The 27,886-nt window shown below is 34.3% G+C and overlaps 1 protein-coding gene across 2 annotated transcripts in view; it reads right to left on the bottom strand.

The window, feature by feature from the left end:
- The window catches only part of LOC126969247 (zinc finger protein chinmo-like), a 95,321-nt gene that overhangs the window by 30,597 nt on the left and 36,838 nt on the right, over positions 1-27,886 (bottom strand). Inside the window, exon 2 of one of the 2 annotated variants that reach the window (XM_050814618.1) lies at positions 9,663-9,808. In XM_050814618.1, coding sequence (XP_050670575.1) covers positions 9,663-9,783 — 121 coding nt within the window. In that variant the 5' untranslated portion in view covers positions 9,784-9,808. Of the gene's footprint in view, positions 1-9,662; positions 9,812-27,886 lie in introns of both variants that reach the window. The other variant, XM_050814617.1, reaches the window with a different exon arrangement.

Raw genomic sequence — 27,886 nt, 5'->3', positions numbered from 1 at the left:
TTATGATAGATGGACATTTTGTACACAGGTGAAGGCAATAGTGACACGAAACTATCAGTGCCACAGTGCGCATTATTACGTTCAGTGCATTATGCCGGGTGAATAAAAAATATCTTATAGATTCGTATAGTATTTTTCGTATCAATTCTTTAGGTAGAGCGCGAATTCAATGAGATGTGTTATTAAATGTGTCTCGTTGAATGAATACTTTGGCCGATACTTTTATTGCGAGGAGACATGCAAAACTGTGATGGTAAGGAGTACCCCTCAGGTTTCTTGTAACATGTCAGAAACAAGTATTTAATGAGATATTAAGAAAGTTAGAATCAATACCTATATTTTAGAATTAGATTAATTAATTACATTGTATGAAAATACGCAATTATTTCTATACTTTTCAGTGCACATTATATCTATTGTTTTGGAATAGAGTTTTGAAGTTGATTGTTTTTTTGTTAATTTTTATTTACTTTTTAGTGCACATTTACGAAGCTTTTTTATATGAGTGAAAACTGTTTAAGACTATTGAACTCACCCGCACTAAACCTAAATAATGTTTAATTGCAATTAAATATTTATTACAAAAAAGTTAAACATGTGTTGAACACTTGTTTTAAAATATCTTTTGTGGTTTAACGTTCATCAATCTTTCGACATTGCTTATAAACTTTCATTGCATAAAATACGAGTCGAAGCTAATCTAAGGTGTGTCTAACGGATAAATCATATTTATATATACAGATAGATAGACAGCTTTCAAAAATTGCGTTCCGTTCCTCTAGTACAGGAACTGTACACTTTAATTTATGTTGTGCTTAACGACGTTTTAGCTAAATGCACGCTAAACCCTGTTTTATAATAGAAAAAGATAATCTCCATTTTAGAGGTCGTTATGGCTATGTCACCCACGCTGTTATAGTTAAGTCACTGTCTAACAAAATACGTGTCTCAGCCATGTTTAACAGCTGTCAACACTGTCACAATGACAAACAACAAAAACAAAATGGCGCGTAACCGAAAATCGTGACGATTTGCTATAAAATTTATCTCATGCGTCGATAAAGAAGTTTCACTTCAATAATATCGCGCAGAGTGTACTAATCAAAACTAATGCGGAAAAATTAACCCACTTTGTTATGTATAACATAGCTATATTCGTAAGTTTCTAATGAATATAGTACGTTGATACTGAGTAAACGCAATCGTTAGCTGTGTGCAAACCACCTGAAGCCCTGAAAAGCTGAAGCCCCGTTTCTCACGCACGAGCCGGGTGAGGGTCGGGAGGGGGGAGACCCCCTGTAACCTCCGTCCCCCCCCCTGCCGTCTGGCCCAGGCCGACCTCGAAAACTTCAGATTCAGCTAAATGTTATATAGCAGGTGAGGCTCAATTAGTTTACATTGTTGACGGATGTTTTATAATTGTTGAGAATTTTCTTCAAACTGACTTCTGTGCAAATTATCAGCTATTGTTATACTAACATTTAACGAGTACCTACTATACGTTTTTTTATATAAGATGGGGTAAACGGGCAAGAGGCTGATGTGATGGGGAGTGGTGAGGCAATCGCTCATGGACATCCGTAGTACTAAGTCAGAGATGCGTTTACAGCCGCTGTGAATACGTCGAAAAAAAATGAGTTTGACCTTTATTTTAAGCAATGCACGACCACTGAGTGTCATACAAATCATTGTCACGCACACTAAAATAATAAACCTGGCCTGTTTTCATCGGTTGTGAGCTACCAGCAAGAGGCTCTATCTAGACGTAAAAATTATCTACGTACGACGTAAGTCTATCTAAGATGGATTTGTGTTCATCATGATCATTTTCCTCAAAGATCCATCACGGCTTCCTGTGCTGCCCGTATCCAATCTATGCCGGCGATCTTGATCAGATCGACGGTCCATCTTGTAGGGGTAGACCCCCCAACACTAAAAAATGACTGCACAAATATGTGCAATATACAGTTTTAGTAAATTTAATTTTACTTTTAACTTGGCAACCCCTATACAGTGTCTCAAATTTTTTACAACTATGGTTCTTACTATGCCTGAAATAGAGCCCGTTACTAAGTTTACTACTGCGTCTTCCGGTACATTGTCGCCATTCGAGGACTTAACTGCCCACTGTCACTTAAGTATCGCAATCACAAAAATTCACTGTTATATACAACGATGTCATCCTAGATTAAGGATTGGTCTCCGCTGCGCTCTTCTAGATACCGCAGGAGTAGTCGCAAATTGTGGCAACTAATATTACGCCCGAATATACTCGAGCCAGTCTCGAATAATGTGTGACGTTGACGTACCATAATATGTTCTGTTAAACTTTGCTAATAATTGAAACTAAAATGCCGGGTTGCATTGTAAAAATATTGTATATATAAGTATTTAGTATTTTATTAATTTCAATGAAAAATAACACGAAGCGCATACTAATTACAACTTACAAAATTTGAAAGATGCCATTGAGTGCTAAAAGCTATTGTTCTTACTTAGTGTGGTATCTAGTTGTAGCGCAGCGGAGACCAATCCTTAATCTACTTTTGCTTAGATTTAGATTTATAAAACAGGAGAGAATCGGACAGTTCATTCATAATGAACTCCTATTCGTCATTTGTTTTGCTACACTTCCACTAAAAGATAAGATTAAAGATATTTACGCTAAGCCATTGCGATTTCATTTACAATGCAAAATAATAATATTTATCAATTAATTGATAATTTGAACGACAATATATTGAGGATTCTTCGTGGCATTGATAAAATAATCGATCGATGATAAAAAATATTTCTGAGAATGCGTAACGTAATGCGCATAACATATTACTGAGTTTTTGTAAACACTATTGCGTTTTAATTTTGTCAATGCATATATTATATGAGTCATCATTACTTACATTTTGTTTTCAACTTTTGAAACACGCTGTTATGTATAATTTATTGAAGGCGAAGGATAAGCAGAAAACACACACTTGTCTAAAAACAAGGTGTTTTTAGATAAGTTTAATGGTGAAAATATAGCATTTGGAGCTATGAACACTACTTTATCATATTACACATACCCTTAAGTCTTATTTGTAGGTTTCTAATGTTTGCTGTTGGTTATAGTTAACACTCCAGAGCTATTTTGAACAACCACCTTTCATTGCAGTTAAACAAGTTTGTTCTCGGCATAACGCATTTGTTTAATACCACTCTCAGAAAAGTTATTCTTAAAGCTTGTACTTTTTTTGTGTAGGTACATTTATTCAGATTAGTAATGAATAATGAGAATTGTAAGCATATAAACTGTTTGCGCCTATTAAAATATTAGGTTTTCCACGCAAGAATTTTGAAGATATTGGCTTTGTTTTATAGATGGCGGGCCGGCAGCCGTGAACTTATATCGCTCAAGGTGGCATTTAGTGTCGCCTTTATAGGTAAAATAGCAAATAATCTAACAATACTCCTAGCTCTTCAGTAATACGTGAATGCTTAGTTGGTAACACGGCGTTATTTAATGTAAATTTAATATTATATATAACTATGCATCTATTAATATTTCTGTCATCACTTCAATCGCGCGTAAAGATCACACGCACATACTTTTTTTTAACTTTATATCGTTAAGACTATATGAAATGGAAATGGAATGGATTAATTACATTTATATATTTAAACACACATAATTCTTGTTATCACTGTATTTAGGCAGAGTTTTCACTTGAAAATCACAATACGAAATGAATACTAGAACTTAGTACACCGGCTTATATATGGCACGACTGCCAACCGTGTTAATGCTAACAGACATACACGAATCAAGTTGTTAATTAAACTAAAGATTCGAATATTATAGATACTTATAATCATATTTAAACTGAAGTGATACTTATATAAAATTAATTACTAACACAGTAATATAATTGTAATTATTAATTGGGATATCTTATGCCTCAACGACGTTAGTCGTTTATTAACACATATTAATTATTATAATAATATTGCTGACAATAAGAATAAAATGTACCAGTGGGAGGCTCCTTTGCACCGGATGCCGGCTAGATTATGGGTACCACAACAGCGCCTCTTTTTGCCGTGAAGCAGTAATGTGTAAACATACTGTGTTGCGGTCTGAAGGTCGTCGTAGCTAGTGAAATTACTGGGCAAATGAGACTTAACATCTTATGTCTCAAGGTGACGAGCGTAATTGTAATGCCGCTCAGAAGTTTGGGTTTTTCAAGAATCCTGAGGGGCACTACATTGTAATGTGCAGGGCGTTTCAATAACCATCAGCTGAATATACTGCTCGTTTCGTCCCTTATTTTCATAAAAAAAAAACATTTTACATATTTTCTTAAAGCTTTACTTAGCGGCTGCTTAAAGACTGCAAAATCTACACATAAAATCGTCCACTAGGAAACGTTTCAGACTTATCAAACGCAGGTTCACCGGTGCAACTAAGCTCGCGAATTGCGATTTTGATAAGAAGTTCATTGACTTCGCGATATGTTTTTAGTGTTGTTGCATAGCAGATAGGTTACACGTGTCGGTAGAGGCCTTGATATTTTCGACAACATCTGACCTATTCGCTTCGTGTTTTTTGTTGTTTTTGCATGCATTATGTACGCGCTATTTCCTGTGGGCCTGTTTTCGTGTAAGCATTTTGGGACAAACTATTAGATATAAGAAATAATTTTTGACTGTTCTAGCTTTTTCTATGAGACGTTTAATGTATTTATGACATAAGAGCTAAAGAACTACTACTTTTTCTATGGATATGTTAATAGAAATCCTTAAAAAATTTGAAATCATACATTATATTCTACTGACGTTCAGCTGATGATTACCCTTATTAAAACTACTATTGTGTGTCCTCCAACGAATTTATCAAGGGGAGTGTTCCGAAGAGCTGTTTCACTTGGCGGCAGGACCGACGAATTCCACCTTCGCACGACACGCCACAAGTTAGGATATCAACCTCACCATCTGGATGTGTAGAATGAGCTTCCTTGTGCGGTGTTTCCGGGACGATACGACATGGATACCTTCAAAAAAAGCGCGTACCTTCCTCAAAGGACGACAACGCTCCTGTGATTCCTCTGGTGTTGCAAGAGAATGTGGGCGGCGGTGATCACTTAACACCAGGTGACCCGTACGCTCGTTTGTCCTCCTTTTCCATAAAAAAAAGTGATACTGTTTCTAATAATAATCACTAATCAAAACAAGTTGCTACCAACAATGAGTCGCCTGCATCGAATGCATTCTATTCATATTGTAATCTCGATCTGTGGCACAGATTATAGCTATCGCTCGTTCAGGCAGTAATTAGGTTACTGCCTCCATACAAAACATAAAATTATCTAAGAAATGAATAGAACCAAAAAATTTGTTCCCTGCTTAGGTACCCGCTTTATCTATTTATAATTTTATAAAAAGGAATAGGTTGGTAGGCCAGTATTAACATTTAACATATAGCTACATATACATATAATAATAATAATATTGACACACTTTTTACACAAATTATCTTGCCCCAAGTTAAGCATATATAGCCTGTGTTATGGGTTACAAGACAATGATATATCTAACACAATATACTTACTTAAACATATATAAATTCATTTAAACATACATAAATACATTTAAACATCCATAACTCGGAAACAAACATCCATATGCATCATATAAATGCGTGCACCTACCGGGATTCGAACCTGGGACCTCTAGCTTAGTAGGTAGGATCGCTAACCACTCGGCTATACAGGTAGTCATCTTTCTTAATATATATAAATCTCGTGTCACAATGTTTGTCCTCAATGGACTCCTAAACTAATGAACGGATTTCAATGGGGATTACTTCATGGAGTGCAGTTTAGTCCAACTTAAGAGATAGGATAGTTTTTATTTCGATTTGGGACCCATAATTATTTTTATTTCCAATATTTGTTTTGTTTGGACATATTTTCTGTGAGAGTATTTTTGACGCGCGGTTTGACAGTTCTGCTGTGAAACAATTTCATTATAACAACAAGGAGCATATTATTATGTTACAATGAAAAATTATTGACAAATTCATCAAAAACGGTATTTTATTTATTATGTATAGAACAACGTCTGTCTGGTCAGCTAGTATAACTATAGATTTTAAATAATGTCTATTACGTTCTTTCTAATGATTGTTGCCTAAGCTCTATGTATGCAGTAGTAAATTATTAATATTAAAGCAGTTAAAAGCCTCCAAAACTCATATTCATAATCATATTAAATCATGCATGGAAATACACAAAATCATTTGTATATGTCGAATGATTTATCAGAAATCATGACGACTCGATTTTTATATATTTGATAGAGTTTTATAATTTTTTTTTCTCTATACCTCTTTCCCCATTTGACCCTACCCAACAGATATTGTATTGAATCTTGTAGAAATATCGGTGTGTGTGGATTGATGCATCTACTGTAGCTGCTAGGTACTCAATAACTCTTGTTTTTACGTATTAAGATTAATTTACATTTTTGATTTACTCGTCTAGGGCATTGAGTATTGGATGTTTAAGTATTTTTATTGCATTACTTTACATAATATATATTTACTAGCTGACCCAGCAAACGTTGTATTGCTGATATTAAAATCGCGATACAAAAGTAACTGTTGATCGTAGATGGGTGAAAATTTGAAGTTGTATGTATTTTTTAATGCTGACTCATAATCAAACAAATTTAAAAAAAAATGTCAAAAAAATTTGAAAAAAATCGTGTGGACCACCCTTAACATTTAGGGGGATGAAAAATAGATGTTGTCCGATTCTCAGACCTACCCAATACGCAGTCATTGAGCACTTCACTTGCACTTCATGAGAATCGGTCAAGCCGTTTCGGAGGAGTTCAATGTTTAACACCATGACACGAGAATTTTATATATTCGATTTAAATAATTTGTAAGGCAGTGAAGCTGTAAATGTTAAATCTCTAGTTAGTCGTTACGGATACATTGCTATCACTGTTTAATGACAAGATCTTATCTATCCATAGTTATGTCCAATATAGTTATAGTCCAATGCTATGTGCCGATGGGTTATTGAAATGTAAGCAAGCGTAATGTGATAAATTTGTCTACATCTAGTAAGTTAAACTAAGGATAGATATGTTATTTAAAATAGCCGTTAAAAGAGTGGTAACGAGGTTTTTCCACTTCTTCTCATTACAGCTTAACCTTTTCCGCAAAGAAAACTTTTGACATTCATAACGTGTCATTTCCTTTACCTTTCCTTTACAGCACATGGTATTGATTAATTGATTTATTTAATTATTTATTTATTATTTATATAACACTGGCATGATACCCATAACACAAGTTAGATCTTGTCATGGGTATCAGAGTTTCAATTCAACACTGCATTTTATTTAAGTTAATTTTTAAGATGTACTACATATATAAATAAGTGTTGTGAACCTCTCTTTTAGTGAAATAAAGATTATTATTATTATTAGTACACTTAACCGGTTTTAAAACCATTTTTAAAGGAAAGAAAATAATATGTACGTAAACTTGTGATCTAGAAACTACAAACAATTTTCAAATTGATTTAATGATAATAGTGTTGTTTTATTGATTTTTCATTCGTTTTTTATTCATCAAAACGGAACTTTTTTGTGGTCATTCGTCATTAAAAAAAAGTTATTTGACAGCTGCGTTGATAAAATGTTCACTCTCATAAAGAAATAAGTCCGCAAAATCATAATATGTATAGTTACAAAAATACTCAGAAATTTTTACCTATTGGATACGCCTAGATAGACTGCGAACCTGTCAAAACGTCGAAAAAAATTGAGTTTGACAGTTAAACTCTATTTTGAGCAATGCACGTACACTAACACAAAGTGACATACAAATCGCAGTGTGTAAGACGAAGCTTGTCACGCACACAGAGCAGGAGGCTCTATCTAGACGTACATTATCTAAGTCTATTTCAAATTCAATTCGGGTGAAGTGAAGGCAAACATATACTAGAATATTTTAGCATTTACACCTGTCATATGGATATTAAAGCAATTTGCAGCTAGGTGCTATTGAAGGTTCATTCACATATTAATTATCATGTGTTAATTATTATTCGTGTATTAAATAGTTTTTTACAAGACGTCTATTTTTGTTCGTTTGTAATACAGTATTTTTTTAAACGTTATGACTAAAAATTCTTCCGGGCTATAAAGGAATGTTAGATGTATAGGTTAGATACAATAATAGTATTTAAATATATCATCGATCGTGAGTGTTCTGGATACAAAACTGAAGCTTTTCCAAAATTATTTTGGAACCTTACTTTATTTATACGTATAAATACACTATGACCGCTGTGAAAACGTCGAAAAAATTGAAGTTAGAACTAACTACAATAATAAGCAAATTTCTCCTAAGTTTTGGAATTAATGAGGTCGCTTCTAATCACATAGAAATTCTGATCTTTCCGGACAGCTGGGGTGATTGGTATAGTGTACTATAACACACATACAAAATCATGCAGAAAATGTTTTTTAGTTTTTATGAAATAAGGGACGAGTCGAGCAGGACGTTCAGGTGATGGTTATTGATACGCCCTGCACATTACAATGCAGTGCCACTCAGGATTCTTGAAAAACCTCAAAAATTCTGAGTGGCACTATAATTGCGCTCGTCACCTTTTGATATAAGATGTTAAGTCTCATTTGCCCAGTTATTTCACTAGCTACGGCGCCCGAAACAGAATAATGTTTACACATTATTGTTTCACGACAGAAATAGGCGCCGTTGTGGTACCCATAATCTAGCCGGCATCCTGTGCAAAGGAGCCTCCCATTGTACTTTTGGACATAATTCTGGGAACAAAAGAATTGCTTTAGATAGCTGGTAGAAAAGTGAGCTGAGTATTCGCATAGACATGCACAAACAAAAAACTACGTTATAGTCTTATTTTCTTATAAAAAAGTGGGAAACAGACAAGAGGTACATCTGATGGAACGGGAAAAATTGCCTCCCATGGACTGCCTCCATCCTCAATACGAGAGAAATCAAGAGAGTTGCCGGCATTTAAGCGGGGAAGCTAAAGAATGCAGAAACATAGCCCATATTACTCTTTTTTATATAAAAAGAATTCACTTCAAATCATACGGATATGTTTTAATAAAAGGTCTCATATCTAATAATTTAAACTTGGAATAAGACGTCGAAGGACCTTCTCCGAAATTAATACTCCCGATTGGAAAATATTATCCAAATTTATGTTTATACCAACATTTATGGACGATGCGCAATTCGATAGATTCGCAGAGAACGAAACAGATCATCAAAATTTATCTATATACATAAATTCAATTTCCAAATATGCAATTATTGGTGTTGAGCAGTCCATCAACAGCTGTAAAGTAGATTATGAAGTTGAGGCCACAACTTGAGAAATTAACAAAATTACCAAAATTTACGAATGGTGCGAGCATGAGAATGACTGCGTGAGTAGCATAGAGGTAACATGCCTTGGGTTAGAGCGAAGCCTTGGGAGAAGCTTCAGGTCTGGAAGCACAGGTTCGAAGCTCTCATCGCCTATAAATGGTTATACTCCAAGAAGTGAGGGTAGTGACTTAAAATAATAAAAGTGATTTAGATACAATTTATAATGATTAGATTTAGATGAACCTACCTTCACAGTAGAGCGTGACGTCGGCAAGACTCTCTGAGTTCCAGAGGTTCGCGAACGAGGTCGCCAGGTTGGAGCCGAAGCTGTTCCATTTCAAGCAGTACTGCTGCTGCTGGGAGTCCATGCCCAGGCCGCTTCGGATACCTGCCCTGTGGGAGAAATACCACAATTCAAAATCACGTTATTTTTATCAAATAATCATTTTTCTTCATTAACAATTTTTTATTACTCGTGTAAGCCTGTGATTTCTTCTAGCGTGTCCAAAGACTAATGCAACCAGTTAATGACAGGTTTAATGAAAAAGTATTATAATCCAGGATGTACACTCTTTGTGTTTTCAGACCTTTATAACAAACATACATCGCATTATTTATACTAGCGGAATTCTTCACACCAAACCCAAGTGGTATTTCTAGTATCGAAGGGAACCACATGATAATAGCTTTTAAATTTGACTCTTTATTCAAAACTCACAAAGCAGTTGTAAAGAATATTTTAAAGAATTAATTTAAATGTAAATTTTAATGTAAAAATGTAATCTTGCGAAAGCCTACAGCAAAAAAGAAAATGAAGCATGAAAAGAAACAAAAAAGAAACTAAGTGCAGAATACGTGTAACGTACAATAATTTAAAATTGCTTAACATTGACAATGATTGAATTATTTAAATGTACTGCTGATATAACTAATTAATAGTAGGTTTTTCAACGAGTGCACAAAACGAACCATTTTTATCCGAGACTTTTAGCATTTAGTTATAACATAACATTTCCTTAATTAATATTCAAAGTAAAATTAGTACAGTTTTGAATACTGCAGGAAATTGTTTTTCCCTGCATATTAACGGTATTTTACAGAATTTGTGTAGATGACATATTGTGAGAAGATGGCCTTCATTTGTAATGTTGCTTTCAGCATGGAAAATATATACCACAGTGCAGGCGGCTGAAGTTTTTTGGATAATTTATCATAATAACTCATAAGAACACTTTCTGAGAACGTAATTACTAGTTTTTCTTTTCTCCAATTAAAAAAATTATCGTAAACTTTGAGATATTTTTCCCGAGACTTTGGCGGTTATATCTGTTGCACAACTCTCTGTGCATTAATTTCCATAAGCGTATTAGAAGAGAGAGCTAAATTCCCTTCTTTACTGGACATTTTTAGCAAATTTGAAGAAATTAATAAACGCACGAAAAAACAACACCTGTTTGCCGCCGCTTTTTTTTTTAATCTTACGACATTGATATTAGGCTTCGGCTCCAGACCTAAACAGCCTACTACTAAATTAATTTTGTAGTATATATAGTTTTTAATTAATTAAATAACCTACCGTATTTTAATTTTAATTTTAATATTTTTTATGTCTTAAAAACAAATGAGACAAATAAATTAAAGTAAATATTATAAAATAACAAATTCTATCTCTGAACTTTTTATTGTGTTTGGCTGTATGGCCCATTTCCTTTGCCTTGATATATAGATACATTTATGAGTAGATACGTTAATGCATTTGTGCACAAAAATCGATTTTGTGCAGCCTATATCGTGCACAAATAAGCAATTTAGAGCATGAGAAGTGAAAAATATTTTATTCCGTCTTCTACTGTGAAAAGTACTATCTACCCGCTTCGTTAGGGCTACTGGGAATCCAAGCTCTGGCTGCTATATTTTGGTCATCGGAACAGCCAACTATCCAACGTGGAACTGCTGCCAATATATTTGGTACCTAGTGTAATTAGTGATAGTTCTTGCTTCATGTAATCATATTATAAATATAGTTTGCAAGCATTGCTTTGTTTTGAATAAATTTTATACTATTTCTTAAAGTATCAAATTTAACAAAAAATATTTTGGCATAAACAGCGTGAAGTAATCCGGAAATGACTGCGTAAAATATTGTTGACGTGACGTAAGACTTCTAACTTGCCGTTTCATTACTAGAACTAAGTTAATATAGGTCATGTTCTAAAATATCTACACCTTAAATGTTTATTTTGGTAAAACATTTTTTAAAAGCATCAAGCAGTTTAACTTTTGCTGGTACACAAACAGAAAGATTTATAGAATATTTTCGTTAAATATTAGTTAGGGATATATGTACCAGAGTGAAACATTAATTTGCCCTTAGGCAGTACTTAAGTTTTTCTCGTGAAAGAGGAGGACAAATGAGCCGCCCACATTCTTTTGCAACACAAGACGGAATACTGTTGCATCGTTACGCGGCTTTAAAGAAGGTGTACACGCTGTAATTTGAAGATACCCATGTCAACACCACCCGAGACAGCTCATTCCACATCTTGGTTGTACGTAGAAAAAAGTTACTTGAAAACCGCACTGTGGAGAAACAACAAACATTCAGATGGTGGGGATGGGATTGTTTCGGTTTCAAGGACGCTGTAGCTGATGAAATTACTGGGCTAGCCAACGAGACAACATATTATTATATATTAAAGTGACGAGTACAATCGCAGAGCCAGATTTTGGGATATGTTTCGGCGCTTTATTTTAACATCAAGTCAAACATCTACGTATTTATTGTAAATGCTGACGAGGCAATTAAACATCATTCACAATTTTGTTGTTTCATCCATATTAATTATTTTTCATGCAAGAGTCAGCATGCTTGAAACAAATGACTATTTCTTATTAATGAATTCTCTCCAATATTATAATATGCTATCTCATTCAAATCGTCATTCGTAGCGTAAGACATGAATTATTTAAATGCCACGTATAAGTTCCCACGGATAGTTTTATTGATTTACAATTACATGTTTACGGAAATGGTTTTTACAAGTTAATTGCACATACCAAGCAGTTAATTTTGATAGAACAGCTTTATATGTCAATAAAAGCTATGTATCTGTTGATATGATTAGCTTTATCTATCAACAAAACTTAATGCAAGAAGTGTAATGTCTATGATAGAAATTTTCTTGCTCAATTTTACATCAAACTATGTAATATAATATAAAAAATTAAGATTTTCTTATGATAAAGTTTAACAACATGGGTACTTGGTAACATGGTTTGACATGTTAACATGGTTTTAAATGGGTACCTTAAAGGCCGGCAACGCTCTTGTGATTACTCTGGTGCTGCAAGAGAATGTGGGCGGCGGTGATCACTTAACACCAGGTGACCCGTACGCTCGTTTGTCCTCCTATTCCATAAAAAAAAACAGGTTATAGTATATTATTTTCTATCGTGCTGTCACTCCGTTAGAGATGCTCTTCTCTTTCTAACGCTGTGTTTGTCTAAGCGCTAGTATATTGAAAACTCTATGATTATGACATCTTAATCAAATAAATTGCAAACATAGTACAGGTAAAGTCCTATTTCAATCCAGAACAAATGAATACCTTGGCATAAAAAGAAAAGTAGAAAAAGTATTCCATACTTTACATGTTTTAACATAACTTAGTATAAATCTGGAAACAATAAGAGTTGAAGAAACGATTATGGAAGAGAAAGTATGACAATAAAATGCATAGACTAATAACTAGCGTAAAGACGAACAAAGCCTGCGAGAGTAAACATCTCTAATGGAATAATATGTAAGATAGAAAGGGTATGCGAATCTAGTGTTATTAATAATAATAATAATAAACTCTTTATTGCCATACAAATCATTACAAATATAAAATGAACAATTAGGATACGCGATGAAACAAAAGGCAAAAGGAAAAGGCTCAGCTTCACCTGAGATGGAATCATGGATTTATGTTTCCATGCAGCGCTGTTTTTCAGCCATCCCCTCCTCCCTAAGCTGTTGAGTGGGAGTGGATGTATTGTGGCTCCCCGATTACCTACTTAAGCTATCTTTTTTTTTATAAAATGTAATATTATTGTAACTGATTTTTATTGGCAAGTCGTAAAAAGTCAGCCAGCTTGATATCACTTCCTTAGTGTGTATTGCTAGCTAATGCACACACTTACAAATTAAAATTGGTCACACTTTATTCCGCTGTCAGAGCTTCAATATTTTGTTTCTTAAAACGGATGAATAGGTAAAGGATGAAATTATGAATCTATATCTGTCTGTCTTATTAATAAACGTAATTTAAAGTTACTCCAAGTTTAAAATTACTTCTAACTGTCATTCTGTAGTGACAAACGTTACGATAAAGACAAAAAGGTTTAAACTTGGATTAACTTTACTTCGCGATTATTAACATCTATCTAACAAAGCTTCTATATTAATTGGCCGCTTTAGACGCCATACCTGCAAACCAATACCATATCGATTCGGCTGCCTAACTGTATATTTGCATGCGTGCACCCACCGCCAGCTTACTGTGGTCCATCTATTTGCCGAATTTTCGGTATCATTAACGGGAAGGGGGAGGTCAAGTTACGGTGGATAGATTGCTGCGACCTGGTTCCGGAATGCAGTACGCGCACGCGTAATAGGGGGGATACCGGGGGGGAGACGAGGGGAGAAGGGGGCGTGGGCTTGCAGCGAGTTGCGCAAAGCGCACGGTCAGTTGCAGGGGTCATAATAGATACGGCGTAAGTAGGTTAAGGCGTATAAAGTTACGTTTTAAAAACTAATGCGAGGCTAGATATCGTGTTTCGAGGTTATGTATTAGAATGGGAGTTTGAGTTGCGTCTTGTGTTACAGGCTTTCAAATTTGAGTACTTAAGCGGTACCTGTGCGTAACAAGAAAAAAATTACTATAGAAATTTAAAATATTAACTTGAGACTAAAATATCAGTACATACTCTGTGTTATTAATAGACGCGAAGTAAAGTTATTCCAAGATTAAAACTTATCTTACCTTTGTACAGAATTACATGACAGGGAGAAGCAATTTTAAACTTGGAGTAACTACATTGCATTTCATAATAGGACCGACTATCTATAACAACAGGAAAATCACAAATATTAAAATAGTTACTTATAAACACAAAAATTAGTATTAGGTTATTCGTCATCTTTGGTACAGTTAATAATAAGTCCATTTTATCTTACGGTCTTCTGCTAAAATTACAGAGCTTTTTACTCAATATGATTCCATAGTATTAAGTGAAATCTCATACAAATATTTTAATATGCATAGTGTGAGTCTTTATAATTCCTGCGATAATTTATTCCAGTAATTCAAGCTTATTTAAAATGTCCAGTGAACTTTGTATAAAAATTATCTTTCCAAACAAATTTCATTTTAAGTGAACATTTAAATGAATAAGTTTATAGTTGGTATACATAATTATATGATGAATTGTGATGTATCTTAATTGTTTCATTGCATAGATCATCATCAATTTAAGATTTAACATACTATTTACATATAGTAAGTGAAATATGTCTATCAACTAAAACTTAACTACGTAAATCAGAGTTAACTCATAAGAGTTATAAGTAATGTATGGGAAATCCAGAAGTACAACAACTCAAACCGGCCTTAATTCAATATTTAAAAGACATTTTAAAGAGAAATGTGGGTTAAAGAAGGAGAGATGATAGTTACCGAGATAGCACTCTGATGATGACAGCAATATGATACTCTGATTAGTAAAATGTAATGACCTAATCTATATATATAAAAATGAATTACTGTTCGTTAGTCTCGCTAAAACTCGAGAACGGCTGGACCGATTTGGCTAATTTTGGTCTTGAATTATTTGTGGATCAATAAGAAAATGCTGCTAAATTAAATAAAAACAACAAATTTGTTTTTCCTTTGATGTGTCCATACATAATTTCTATGAGAGAATTTATTGAGGCACGGTTTGACAGTTCTGCTGTGAAACAATTTCATTACGACAGCTGGGTGCATATTTTACGAAGTAATTTTTTATGTTATGATATATTATTGACAAATTCATATAAAAACATTATTTTATTTATTATATACAGAACAACGTCTGTCGGGTCAGCTAGTTTATTATATAAAAACGCATTGACAATATATATTGTATATTGTATTTTAGTGATTCTATTGAAGTGACTGTATTTTAGCTTGTAATGATTAGTGGAATTAATTTATCTTTTTATATTGTTTTGACATGTTAGCGTTATAGGATTCCAATTTAGTTTTTTTTATTTAAGAACAAAACTTTTTGTATGTTTATGTGCATCATGTTTATATAAGCTTATGAATTGGCATGTATTGGTGGACCTTGAATAAATATGTTGGAATGAATGGAACCAAATATGAATTGAGATTCATAAGTCACGGATTTTATTAGCAGCTGGTCCGTTATTGAGAATATATTAGACGTACTCCAAGTTAACGAAGAAATTGAAATGACCAATAGAAAAAACTTTAATCAAGAAGCTGTTCGCGGAATCGTAATCCAGTTGTAATCAAGATAAAAAGAAATCTTTGATTATATCAAAGAATGCAATATAAAACTATGTAAGAATTGTAAAAATCATTTGAAACCGTCAACGCGTTAATTGTCACTTTTGTTGAAGTTCGTGTTCCAATAGTAGATGTAGAAAGAAAATGAAAGAGTTATACAGTCAACTCGAGAACATGGCAGTTAGCAACTGTGCAATTGGGAGATCAATAAAAACCCATAAGTCGAGTCATTAGTAAAGTGCAGTAAAACCATTGGGATTTCAGACAACGAATTCGATGCTAAAGATATCTTAAGACAAAAATTAGTCAATAGTTGTCACACAATTATAAACTCTATTCAGGGTATTTTTGTGATCCAATGTTAACTGGCTGACGACTTCGATTTGATGCAGTCATGACCGATCGTCGATCGATAGATTTCGTTCATTAAACGCTGCGGTCGTCTGCCGTAGCCTATGGATTCCATCCATTTGTACCAATGTGCGGTTCGATACAATGGATACCTTTTTCGACCCTGAAGCAGCATTGAAATTACTGATATAGTGAATAGCAGCAATGCATTGTTAAAAGCAGAGCGTATAACTTAACAGGTTAATGTCCTGCTCATCTCTTTTCACTGTTTCCCATAAAACGATTTTCCCCAATTAAAAAACAAAATATTAATTTAAAAATTGTTCAACAACAAAATATAACAATAACAAATAAGTTATACGAAGTTATCAAGAAATCACCGTTCGCGTAACACTAGCGTTGTTCGTAACGCACTCTTCACGCATTCACCAGCTCCCAACGTCAAGTACTCCCCAAGTCAAGAGTGCGTAAAGAAGTTTTACGTCAAAAATTTATTTACTCTTCATCCAAGAACTCTTCTCGTCCAGCGACTCTTGCCTAAGTTTTCTTCTGTCGCATTGTTCCAACTTCCACTTCTTCCTCGCCTTAATTATCATCACTTCCTCTTTCACTTTTGTCCTACCGCAGATCCTTCTCTGAGTAAGCGTCATGGTTTCTTTACGATAGATGACGCAAGGTATTTTGCCACATAGTTTATTTATTAACTTCTAAAGCAGCGCAAGACAAATTGAACGGCCATTTGTTTAAGGACTTCCGCTGTTTGGTTTTCTATTTCATCTTATCTTCAGAATATAATATTATCTGAATAAACAATAATAGTCCACGACAGTTAAATTAATCTCTAATAGGTGCATACAGAAATATAGAATCAAAGTGATTAAAATAATATTTTTTATGTAATGACGCACGAAGAGACTAACAATATGTGTATTTGGTTTGCAATAGCTACTTTATATTCGGCTTACATGCTTCACAAACCGAGTAAACTGATTCGTTCATGAAAAATCATTTATGAAAATTTCATATACGTTCACAAAAATCGTCACCTGTTGTGTGATTTTCATTATTATAACACTTGAAAAATGGCATTGCTTGTGTCTAATAGTGCGCGATAGTAGTATCTAGTACATTAGAAATCACCTACTACTAGATAGACATCAAAAATAATTCTAAAGCGATCAATTTTGAGAACATAAATGCCTTTTATGTGTTTTTATGCCTTTAAAAATGTTGAACCCGATAGATCTTTTTTATCAAATCTATCCCTAATCTATGTTACTGTAGCTAACGATTAGATAAAAAAAAAACCGGATCTAATCGCCCACCGTGGGGTCCGTACATATTATAAGTTAGGTACAGTGTTAGGTAGTACAGTACTTATAAAAATGGAAAAGATTTTTTTCATTCTTCGTCGTAAATCGGAAACATAATTAAAAAGCTGTATTAACTTGTGCCAATGAAGCAATTTCATAGTTAATTCATAGGTAACTTAATTCAAAATTTGGACCACCGTGTCTTGCTTTTTCTCTCTTCCCTATACCTACGTGTCAAATGAGACTTTACTTGTCAAATTTCATAGTTTTAGGTCAAAGGAAAATTCCCTATAAATTTTGATGTTACCGACTAGTTTCGGACAATTCGGAGGTCCTTCATATGACCAAACACACAATTCAACACCAAAGATTGGTAATTAAATATTTAAATAAATAATGTTAACAAGGTCTCACGAACGTATAGATTATTAAATTGCATGATTTATTTACGAGTGAAAAACCGAAGGAAAAAATTAGTTTAATACTAATATATTACAAAAATAAACCAAAACTTATTTGAAGTTTCCCACGACTCATTCGACATCGATCTACGCAATGCATTCGACCCAGTAACCTATTTACTGCCTGAACGAGCGATAGCTATAATCTGTGCCACAGATCGAGATTACAAAATGAATAGTATATGCATTCGATGCAGGCGACTCATTGTTGGTAGCAACTTGTTTTGATTAGTGATTATTATTAGAAACAGTATCACTTTTTTTATGGAAAAGGAGGACAAACGAGCGTACCTTGTGTTAAGTGATCACCGCCGCCCACATTATCTTGCAACACCAGAGGAATCACGGGAGCGTTGTCGGTCTTTAAGGAAAGTGTAAGCGCTGTTTTTCAAGGTACCCATGTGGATCGTATAAACATTCCAATTCCACAGCATTGTAGAACGTGGAAGAAATCGCCTTGAAAACCGCACTGTGGAGGACTGTCACACATCCAGATGGTGGGGATGATATCCTAACACGTGGCGTGTCGTGCGAAGGTGGAAACGGTGGCAGGAAACAGGTGAAACAGCTCTTCGGAACACTCAACTAACTTTTGTCACAAATATGTCGGTCTCAGTGAGTGTGCCGTTTGGTGTCGAGACACTTGGCCCGTGGGGCCCAGAGGCGCGGAGAATGTTCAAAGTACTATGTACGCGCCTCTATTAAGGTTAAGGAAACCCAAGTGCTAGTAGCTATTTTGGTCAACGGTTTAGCCTAGCGCGGAAATGCTGCCAGAATTCTTGGTACACTTCCCCGTAATGATAGTTTTAATTTAATGTAATTAGTAAATATAGTGATAAGATTGGTTTGTTTGAATAAGTATCACCTAATTTATTTATACTAGCTGTTACCAGCGACTTTGTGTTAGCTAGCGGTGTTCCCATATAAGTTGGTGTTTTATTGCTGCCACATATACATACAAAACAATCATATATCCCTCATCGTTAAGTCAGCGTTCGTAAGACACGACAGTTTTTTTCCGACTTACTTTGCATATCCAACTACCACGAAAAAGCCTTTTCATTTCTCGGGTTAAAATATAGCCCATCACACTTACAGATAATGTGACTTTCCATTGGTGATAGAATTTTCAGAATCGGTTCAGTAGATAACCAGTGGGAGGCTAATGTGCACAGGATGCCGGCTAGATTATGGGTAGCACAACGGCACCTATTTCTGCTATGAAGCAGTAATGTGTAAACATTACTGTATTACGGTCTGAAGGGCGCCGTAGCTAGTGAAATTACTGGGCAAATGAGACATAACATCTCATGTCTCAAGGTGACAAGCGCAATTGTAGTGCCACTCAGAATTTTTGGGTTTTCTAAGAATCCTGAGCGGCACTACATTGTAATGGGCTGGGCGTATCAATTACCATCAGAACGTCCTGCTCGTCGTCCCTTATTTAAAAAAAAAGATTAACCCCCACAACCTCACTAAATTTACCTCTTTATAATATAAGTAGTGATTTTATTTGCGTCTGTGTATCAGCGACAGATGTAACTTTTGTTGTAACGAAAATTATATAGATAGGTAATATTTTTTTTTATGATTTATTTATTAAAAATTTAATTTAGATTGTAAGAATTATAACTAAATAATGTAGATTGATTCACTCTATGCGAAAACTTATAATTTTCATTATTTGTAACAAATAGTTTTTAATATTATTTGGTATGAAAATTTTCAATAAGATCCCTGATTCATTTAAGTTGTTACCTTTTTCCAAATTTAAAGTATCCTTACACAGTTGGCTTCTTCAAAACATATTTTATTCAATAGAAGAGTTTTTTGACCACAAAGAGTAAAGGATTTTGACATTGCGTTGTAAGTGGATTATTCTTATCTTGACTTTAATATTTTTTTTTGTATTGTATAAAATTATAATTTTGTGTTTTTATATAAAATAAATTAAAGTTTAATGGCTAAATAGGATATACTTTAAGCTATTGTGAAACTAAATTTGTACCACCCTATTTAATAGCAAATAAATGAATATGAATATGAATGTATATGAATATGAATTTCCGCTACACCAATGTTAGCAATTACACTTTTTTAAATGGCATCCCAATAATCTTTGCATAAATAAATTTTAACGAGTTACCAAGCGTACCCAAAAGATATTATCTCCGCAACCAAATGATTGTTAAAAGCAGAAAAAGTTCGTTATGAGGAAAAGATATGCGTTCATATTACGCAACGGGATAGTGACGTAAATGATCGCACGAAATAACATGAATTTACGGCCACTTAGCTGTAACGGTGCACTACGAGAGTACAAATATTTGATACATTAAGAATAAAACGGTCGCCATTCGTCATATGATGATGCAATGAATCAGATTCTGATATCATGTGCATGAAAAGCAAACCATATTAATATATACTATTCGATATTGACTTAATAAAATGAATACTAATTTATTTATTTATTTATTTATTCATGTATAGGAAACAAACAGTATTATGATACTTAAATATTAACAAATCTTAAAACTTACACTTTCACCAGTGAAGTTTTCAACACATTTAGTAGAAAGTTAAGCAACGGTAAGATAAAAACCACAAAACAAAAGTAATTCAAATTAACAATTAATTAAAAGCTATATAAGTTACATAATACTATACACGCCTATTATACAATAGTATAATGAATTAGTTACAAATAAGTTAAGTATTCAGAAAAAAAATATAAGACTGGGGTTAAAAAAATCTGTAATTATTTAAATTATCACAAACCACTGATCTGAAAACATTTAACTTTTCATGAAATATGTCAATATGACTGTAAGCTCTATTATAACAGCTACATGCCCGAATTATAAACCTGTTCTTTCCATGTACTGTTCTCCCGTAGGCAATATCTAATACATCTTTACATCGGGATGTAGACCTTCTGCAGTGTAATCCTATTTTACTTAATAAATATATAAATTATCGTACCCCACGCCCGCTCATTCTATGAATTAACCTAAGATTATTTATAAGTCTAGATAGAGTCTCTTACTGTTAGACAACCGATAAAAACAGGCCAGGTTTAAGACTTTAGTGTGCGTAACAACTTGATAAGCTACGTCTTACACTCGCGATTTGTATGACACTTTGTGTTAGTATGCGTGCAATGCTCAAAATAGAGGTCACTCTAAACTAAATTTTTTTACGACGTTTTCACCGCTTTCTTAGTCTTTCTAGACCGAACTATCTCCGAAAACACGCTGCATGTTATGTGTATATCACATTCCTATCGATTCAGTTCAAATTTTTGTCCATTTACTTTTCCTTCCTTCAAGCATGTGGCCTGTTTTTCTCGGGGCTGTCAATTTCAAGCCTTTGACGTACATTTTATTGAAAGAAGTATGTCAATAAATAATACTTTCTTTACTGTTATAATATTTATGATGAACTAGCTGAACCGACAGACGTTGTACTGTTCATAATAAAAATAACTCTTGCGGATGGAATTTCGTAAAAATCCGTTCTTAGCTGACCTCTACTCGGTGAAAAGAATATTCCTACCAAATTTAAAGTTCCAGAGGTATCGTAATGAGTGACTATATACATGGAAATATCTTATATAATATATATAGATATGGATGTTTGTTTCCGAAACGTGGATGTTTATACGTATTAATGTATGTTTAAGTAAGTTTATTGTATTAAATATATCATTGTCTTGTTACCTAATTTAGGGCAAGATAATTTGTGTTCAAGTGTGGCAGTATTATTATTATTATAATATGTCCAAAAAATTGTTCCAAACATGCTGATTACATTCTCCAAATGCTTTGGTAGAAGCGCCATCTAGATTAGTAACTTACGCATAACAATGCTAGATTCCCCGGTTTACTACGCATCGATGATTACAGTCGAGCAATCAAGTCAATACATTCCTACCAAGATTCTCTTGAAAGTAAGAATGCAATAAGTCTAGAAACACCTTTGTAAAGGAAAATTGGAATTAATGTGAAAAATAAATAAACACCCACTGGAAATTCCTTTCTCTAAAAGACTTTTTCTGTAGGTGGAAATATACACAAACACACAAACACGTACATGCACTTGCAAAGGTAATAACAACAATTTTTTTAAATATTAATTTTTTTTAAAAGGATAGACAAAATATTGAAGTAGGCGTTACTTTGGGGAAATCCATAATTATTATCCAAATGTTTTAAGTTTTCATAAGTGTTAATTCCGCCAATATTTGTCTTTAAGCAATTCGATTGTTCCGCCTCTACACGAGGCATCCTCAGGACATGTTTACTCGCCAAACTCTGGCACGAGACTCAACTCAAGAGAAAAAAAACTCAAAACTTAAAACATTTGGATAAAAAAGATAGCTGAAGTAGGTAATCGGGGAGCCCTAATACATCCACCCAACACCGTAGAGGGAGGAGGGGATGGCTGAAAAACAGCATGCATGGAAACTACTAATTCTAGAAAAAATACTAATTCTAGTAGGCTTCATAAGATACATAATAGCTTTAAGGGTAAATGTATACACTTTTATAATAAAGTCCCAGCCACTGTTCAGGCATTATCTTTAAATAAATTTAAATGTTTTATAAAAAAAATGGCTCTGTCGTAAATCCTATTACACCACAGCTGAATATCTAAGTGATCGGACAGCATACCAAAAAGAATTCTAAAGGAATCAATTTTCAGAAAAAAAAGAATTTTTCCTGTTGCCTATTGTTTCATCGCAGAATTATGCATTTATTTTTGTAATGTTTTGTAAGGCAATAAAGAATTTATTTAATTATTATTTAATAATAAACTATACAGTAATTTAAGACACAAATGACATTAGTGTTAAGCTAAATTGTTTATATAAGGGTCAGAATTTCATTTGACCTAAATGGAAGTTTTTCAAGACTTCAAAGCTTGTAAAGGCTTAACTTTCTAATTCATTTTTAAGAAACTTTCTGACTTAAATATATTTATTCCACTGTAATGGTGCCAGGCTACAAAGCTGTCGAATGAGCTTCCTTGTGAGGTGTTTCCGGGACGATACGACATGGGTACCTTCAAAAAAAGCGCGTACACCTTCCTTAAGGGCCGGAAACGCTCCTGTGATTCCTCTGGTGTTGCAACACCAGGTGACCCGTACGCTCGTTTGTCCTCCTTTTTCCATAAAAAAAGGTTGTAGTACCAAAGTTGCATGAAAATATTGTTGCGAGCTGCAAAGGACTGCATATATCGTGATCAATGACAATAAGAGATACTTAATCGCAACTCTCGACATAATGTTTGTAAAAAATTTGACAGTACAGCACTACAAACATACAATTCCTGATCAGATGGTCTTAAAAATGACAAAATGAGTGCCCTTTTAAAAAATGTCACCTCACAGAAATGACTGATAGACTACCGGAGAATGTAAGTCTTTTTAAACTAAATTACTGTTTTTTTTTTTTATATTACGATCATTTTTCATTGATGAGATTCTTAATTTGTTCCCTCAATATCCGGGGCGTTGCAAGTCTACGTAGCATAGTAATATACCTATGTATTTATATGCGACGATCATCCCACAAGGAAATACTACTTTTAACATTTTTAATATCTTCTTATTTAGATTTCTATTACAATAACTACTTAAAGACTGTGGTTTCATTATGAGACGTAGTGTGACAACACAAGTTCAAGTGTAGGTATATGAGAACTAGGCAATTCAAAGCCTCATAAATTATCCTAAGTTATAAGCAGAACCTCATGATATCTTAAGACGTCACTAAATGACAGCGACCTTGAGCGATTTGAGTTCACGGCTTCCGGCCGCCATTTATGTAACAAAGCCAATATTTTCAAAATTCTTGCGTGGAAAACAGTTTATATGCTTACAATCCTCGTTATTCATTACTAATCTGAATAAAAATACCTACACAAAAAAGTACAATCAATAAGAATAACTTTTCTGAGAGTTGTACTAAAAACATGCGTCATGCCATGCCAAAAAACTTGTTTAACTGCAAGGAAAAGTGGTAGTTCAAAAAGGCTCTGGAGTGTTAAATATAACCAACAGCAAGCATAAGCAACCTACAAATAAGACTTAAGGATATATGTAAAAGGATTAAGTAGTGTTCATAACTCGAAATGCTATATTTTCACCATAAAACTTGTCTAAAAACACCTTTAATGCGTGTTTTCTGCTTACTCTTCGTCTTAAGCTGTTTTTAACTATTGTGTGTTCTCCAAATGTTTTGAGGTTTCTTGAGTGTTAATTCCGCCGTTATTTTCGGTCACCATTATTGACGAGAAAAACACAAAAATAACATGTTTACATTGTTGAATGAACAACCAATATCGGTCCCTTTCGTGCCAGAGTTTGGACAACATCTCCAGAGGATGCCGCGTGTAGAGGCGAAACACGTGACGAATTGTTTGAATTGAAGAAAAAAAGATAAAAAATTAGCGGAATTAACACTCAAGATTTTAATTTTGCAAATTATTATACAATGCATTGGCGACAAAATGAGAAAAGTGAATGAACAATAAAGAGAATAGAAATAAGAAAATATAAGGATAACAGATTCCAACTTGAAATGAAATATTTTGTTTATTTTTAATTGTAGCTGTATTTATGGCCAGAATAAGTATTTGTGTCGAAAACCGATTTTTGTTGTAGAACGCAGTTCATAGAAAAACAAGATAGTATTTCATAATATGTTCCGGTGTGAGCTGGGCTTCGAATGTTCAAAGTGAATAAAAAATTTATTTATTTTGTGATCCTATAGAGTTGTTCTGTTCGTTTGTTTGATCTAGCTAATAATTTTATTTCCAGTCGGATTTGAATAATGATTTTATTATTATCATAAGGACTTTTGGATCAAAATACACCATCTAGTAAAAGTCTAACTTATCAGCCCGTTTAAATATTGATTTTGTATAGTTGGAAGAAAAAACGCTCTTAAACTTTTTTTTATGAAAGTAAGGGAGGAGATGAGTAGGACGTTCAGCTGATGGTATTTGATACGCCCTGCCAATGGGCAGGGCGAATGTAATATATTGTAATGGCAATGCAGTGCCGCTCAGGATTCTTGAGAAACCCCGAAATTTGTCTCTCGTCACGTCGCTCCTTTGCCCAGTAATTTCACTAGCTGCGGCGCCCTTCCGATGGAAAAACACTATTGCTTACACATTACTACTTCACGGCAGAAATAGTCGCCGTTGTGGCACCCATAATCTAGCCGGCTTCCTGTACAAACGAGCCTCCCACTATTTTATCTACAATCACTGCCAAAATTATTAACATTTAATATCGCTAGATGCAACTGCAATAATTAAGATTGAATGAGCAATATGCATGCATTATTGATGTCAAAAGCTGATTATGTTATATGAATCGACCTCCTAAACTCAGTCCGAGGGGACTGAATAACTACACGAGAATAAACAGAAGCAGAGCTGCGTTCAAATTGTTCATGTTACGCAACTTGTGGCGACACGCACTCATCGACATAGCAACGACCAGTTTTCTAAATTTTCAACGTGTTTGATGCATCTATACGTTACGTTTACGTTTTAGATGTACTTCGAATGCCGTGGCCGATTCTTTGTCATACGACAGATTTATGCTGATTTGAAACTATAAATGAAATGAAATTTGCATTTATTTTATGAGAAATGAGACGAGAAACGTTCACCTGTTAGTAATTGACATGCCCAACCTATTTAAAACTTAAGATTTTATCTCCATATAGGTATATACTTTTCGTATCTGTGGTAGAATTAGTTTTTTATAATACGATCAGGACGTTCAGCAGATGGTAATTGATACGCCCTGTCTGTAATGCGCAGTGCCTCAATTCTTGGGGTACCCAAAAAGTTCTGAGTGGCACTACAACTGCGCTGGTCATATTGAGACATAAGATATTCAGTCTCATTTGACCAGTAAATTCATTACTAACGGCGCCCTTCAGATCGAAACACAATTACTACTTCACGGCCGAAAAAGATACCGTTCTGGTACCCATAATCTAGCCGGCATCCTTTGCAAAGGAACCTCCCACTGGTGCAATTCAAAAAGCGATTTATAATTCTTCTTTAAAAAAAATAACAATATAAGGCTTTAATCAAATAACAATAACTTAACTAAATAAATATCACTATCTGTTTGTCTATTGACAAAGGCTTCTTCCAACTTCTTCCACCCTTTTCTATCTTTAGCTATCCTCGACCATGTTTTTTTTATGAAAATGAAACAAGACGAGCAGGACGTTCAGCTGATGGTAATTGATACGCCCTGTCCATTATAATGCAGTGCAACTCAGAATTCTTGAGAAACCCCAAAAATTTTGAATGGCACTGCGCTCGTCACCTTGAGACATAGGATGTTAAGTCCCATTTGCCCAGTAATTTCACTTGCTACGGCGCCCTTCAGACCGAAACACAATTACTACTTCACGGCCGAAAAAGATACCGTTCTGGTACCCATAATCTAGCCGGCATCCTTTGCAAAGGAACCTCCCAGTGGTGCAATTCAAAAAGTGATTTATAATTCTTCTTTAAAAAAAAATAACAATATAAGGCTTTAATGAAATAATAATAACATAATTAAATATCTATCATTATCTGTTTGTCTATTGACAAAGGCCTCTTCCAACCTCTTCCACCCTTTTCTGTCTAGCTATCCTAAATCATATCGTGCCTGTTATCGTCCTTAGTTCGTACGACCCTCTCCTGTATTCTCCTCTCCGTTCCAATCCAAAACTCTAAACGGCATTACAATTCCGCACTTTACTGATGAGATGATGTCTTATTGGTCCGGTAATTTCACTAGCTGCGGTGCCTTTCAAAACGAACAACAATTAGAGGAGGCGTATGCTAGGACGCAGCACTGCACAGTTCAGTTTTTGCATGGCAGGGCAGGAGAGTCAGATATAGACCACGAGCATATGCTGCGAAATAGCAAAACACATTTACGTCGTCTGAAGAATAAACGTCTTCTAGTTGACAGAATTCTAGTAAACGTATAATGCCTACTACTTGGCTAAGTAGAGTTAGTAACCCCCTTATTCATAATAGTCCGCTAACTTTAAACAGCCGCACAGGAGTGTTTTTTTTTTTCATTTTAACTTAGGTCAATAGAAGAAGACAGAGTGAGAATTAGCAATGCTTTAAGTTAGCAGACTATTATGAATAAGGGGTTAAGTCTTTTGTGGGGTGATGTACTTATATGCTTGTTGTAAACAAGATCCCAGAAAATGTTCAAAAGAAATGCATTTCGAAATTCAACTACAACATAAATAACTTATTAATTCTTACACAGATTGGGAATGCAGCGACCGCCCTCAGGCTATTAAATAATACATTTTATTTACGATATTACATTGTAACTATATTTTATTAAAAGATAAGAAGCCCGCTGAGTTTCTTGCCATCAGCTGAGCGTTTTCTGAGTTCTGAGGCATACTTTATCGAATGAGTGATAGTTTTTTGAATTTGAATATAGTTTTCACCCAAAGTTAACTACAATGTTCGCTAAATAAGGCCTGATACACACAATAGTTAGTTGTACACCTTGTAACGTGCAACACATAAAGCTAACAAAACTTTCTAGTGCAGTTCTGTAGCGCGGCGACACACAAAGCGATTAGAAAGTTGCAGGCTCTGTGCATTGCGTACACGCACCGCTCCGTCTGTGAAACACGATCGTAGAAATGACCTACTTCGTCTGTTCAACGTATTGTTTATATAAGTTAACAAAACGCTTGGATACTAAGAAAGTCGGCGTCTCAAACAATT

Source organism: Leptidea sinapis, chromosome 17 (genome assembly GCF_905404315.1).
Source record: "Leptidea sinapis chromosome 17, ilLepSina1.1, whole genome shotgun sequence".
NCBI classification, from domain to species: Eukaryota; Metazoa; Arthropoda; class Insecta; order Lepidoptera; family Pieridae; genus Leptidea; species Leptidea sinapis.
Note: the sequence above shows the minus strand (reverse complement) of the source record. Positions and strands in the feature narration are given on the sequence as shown.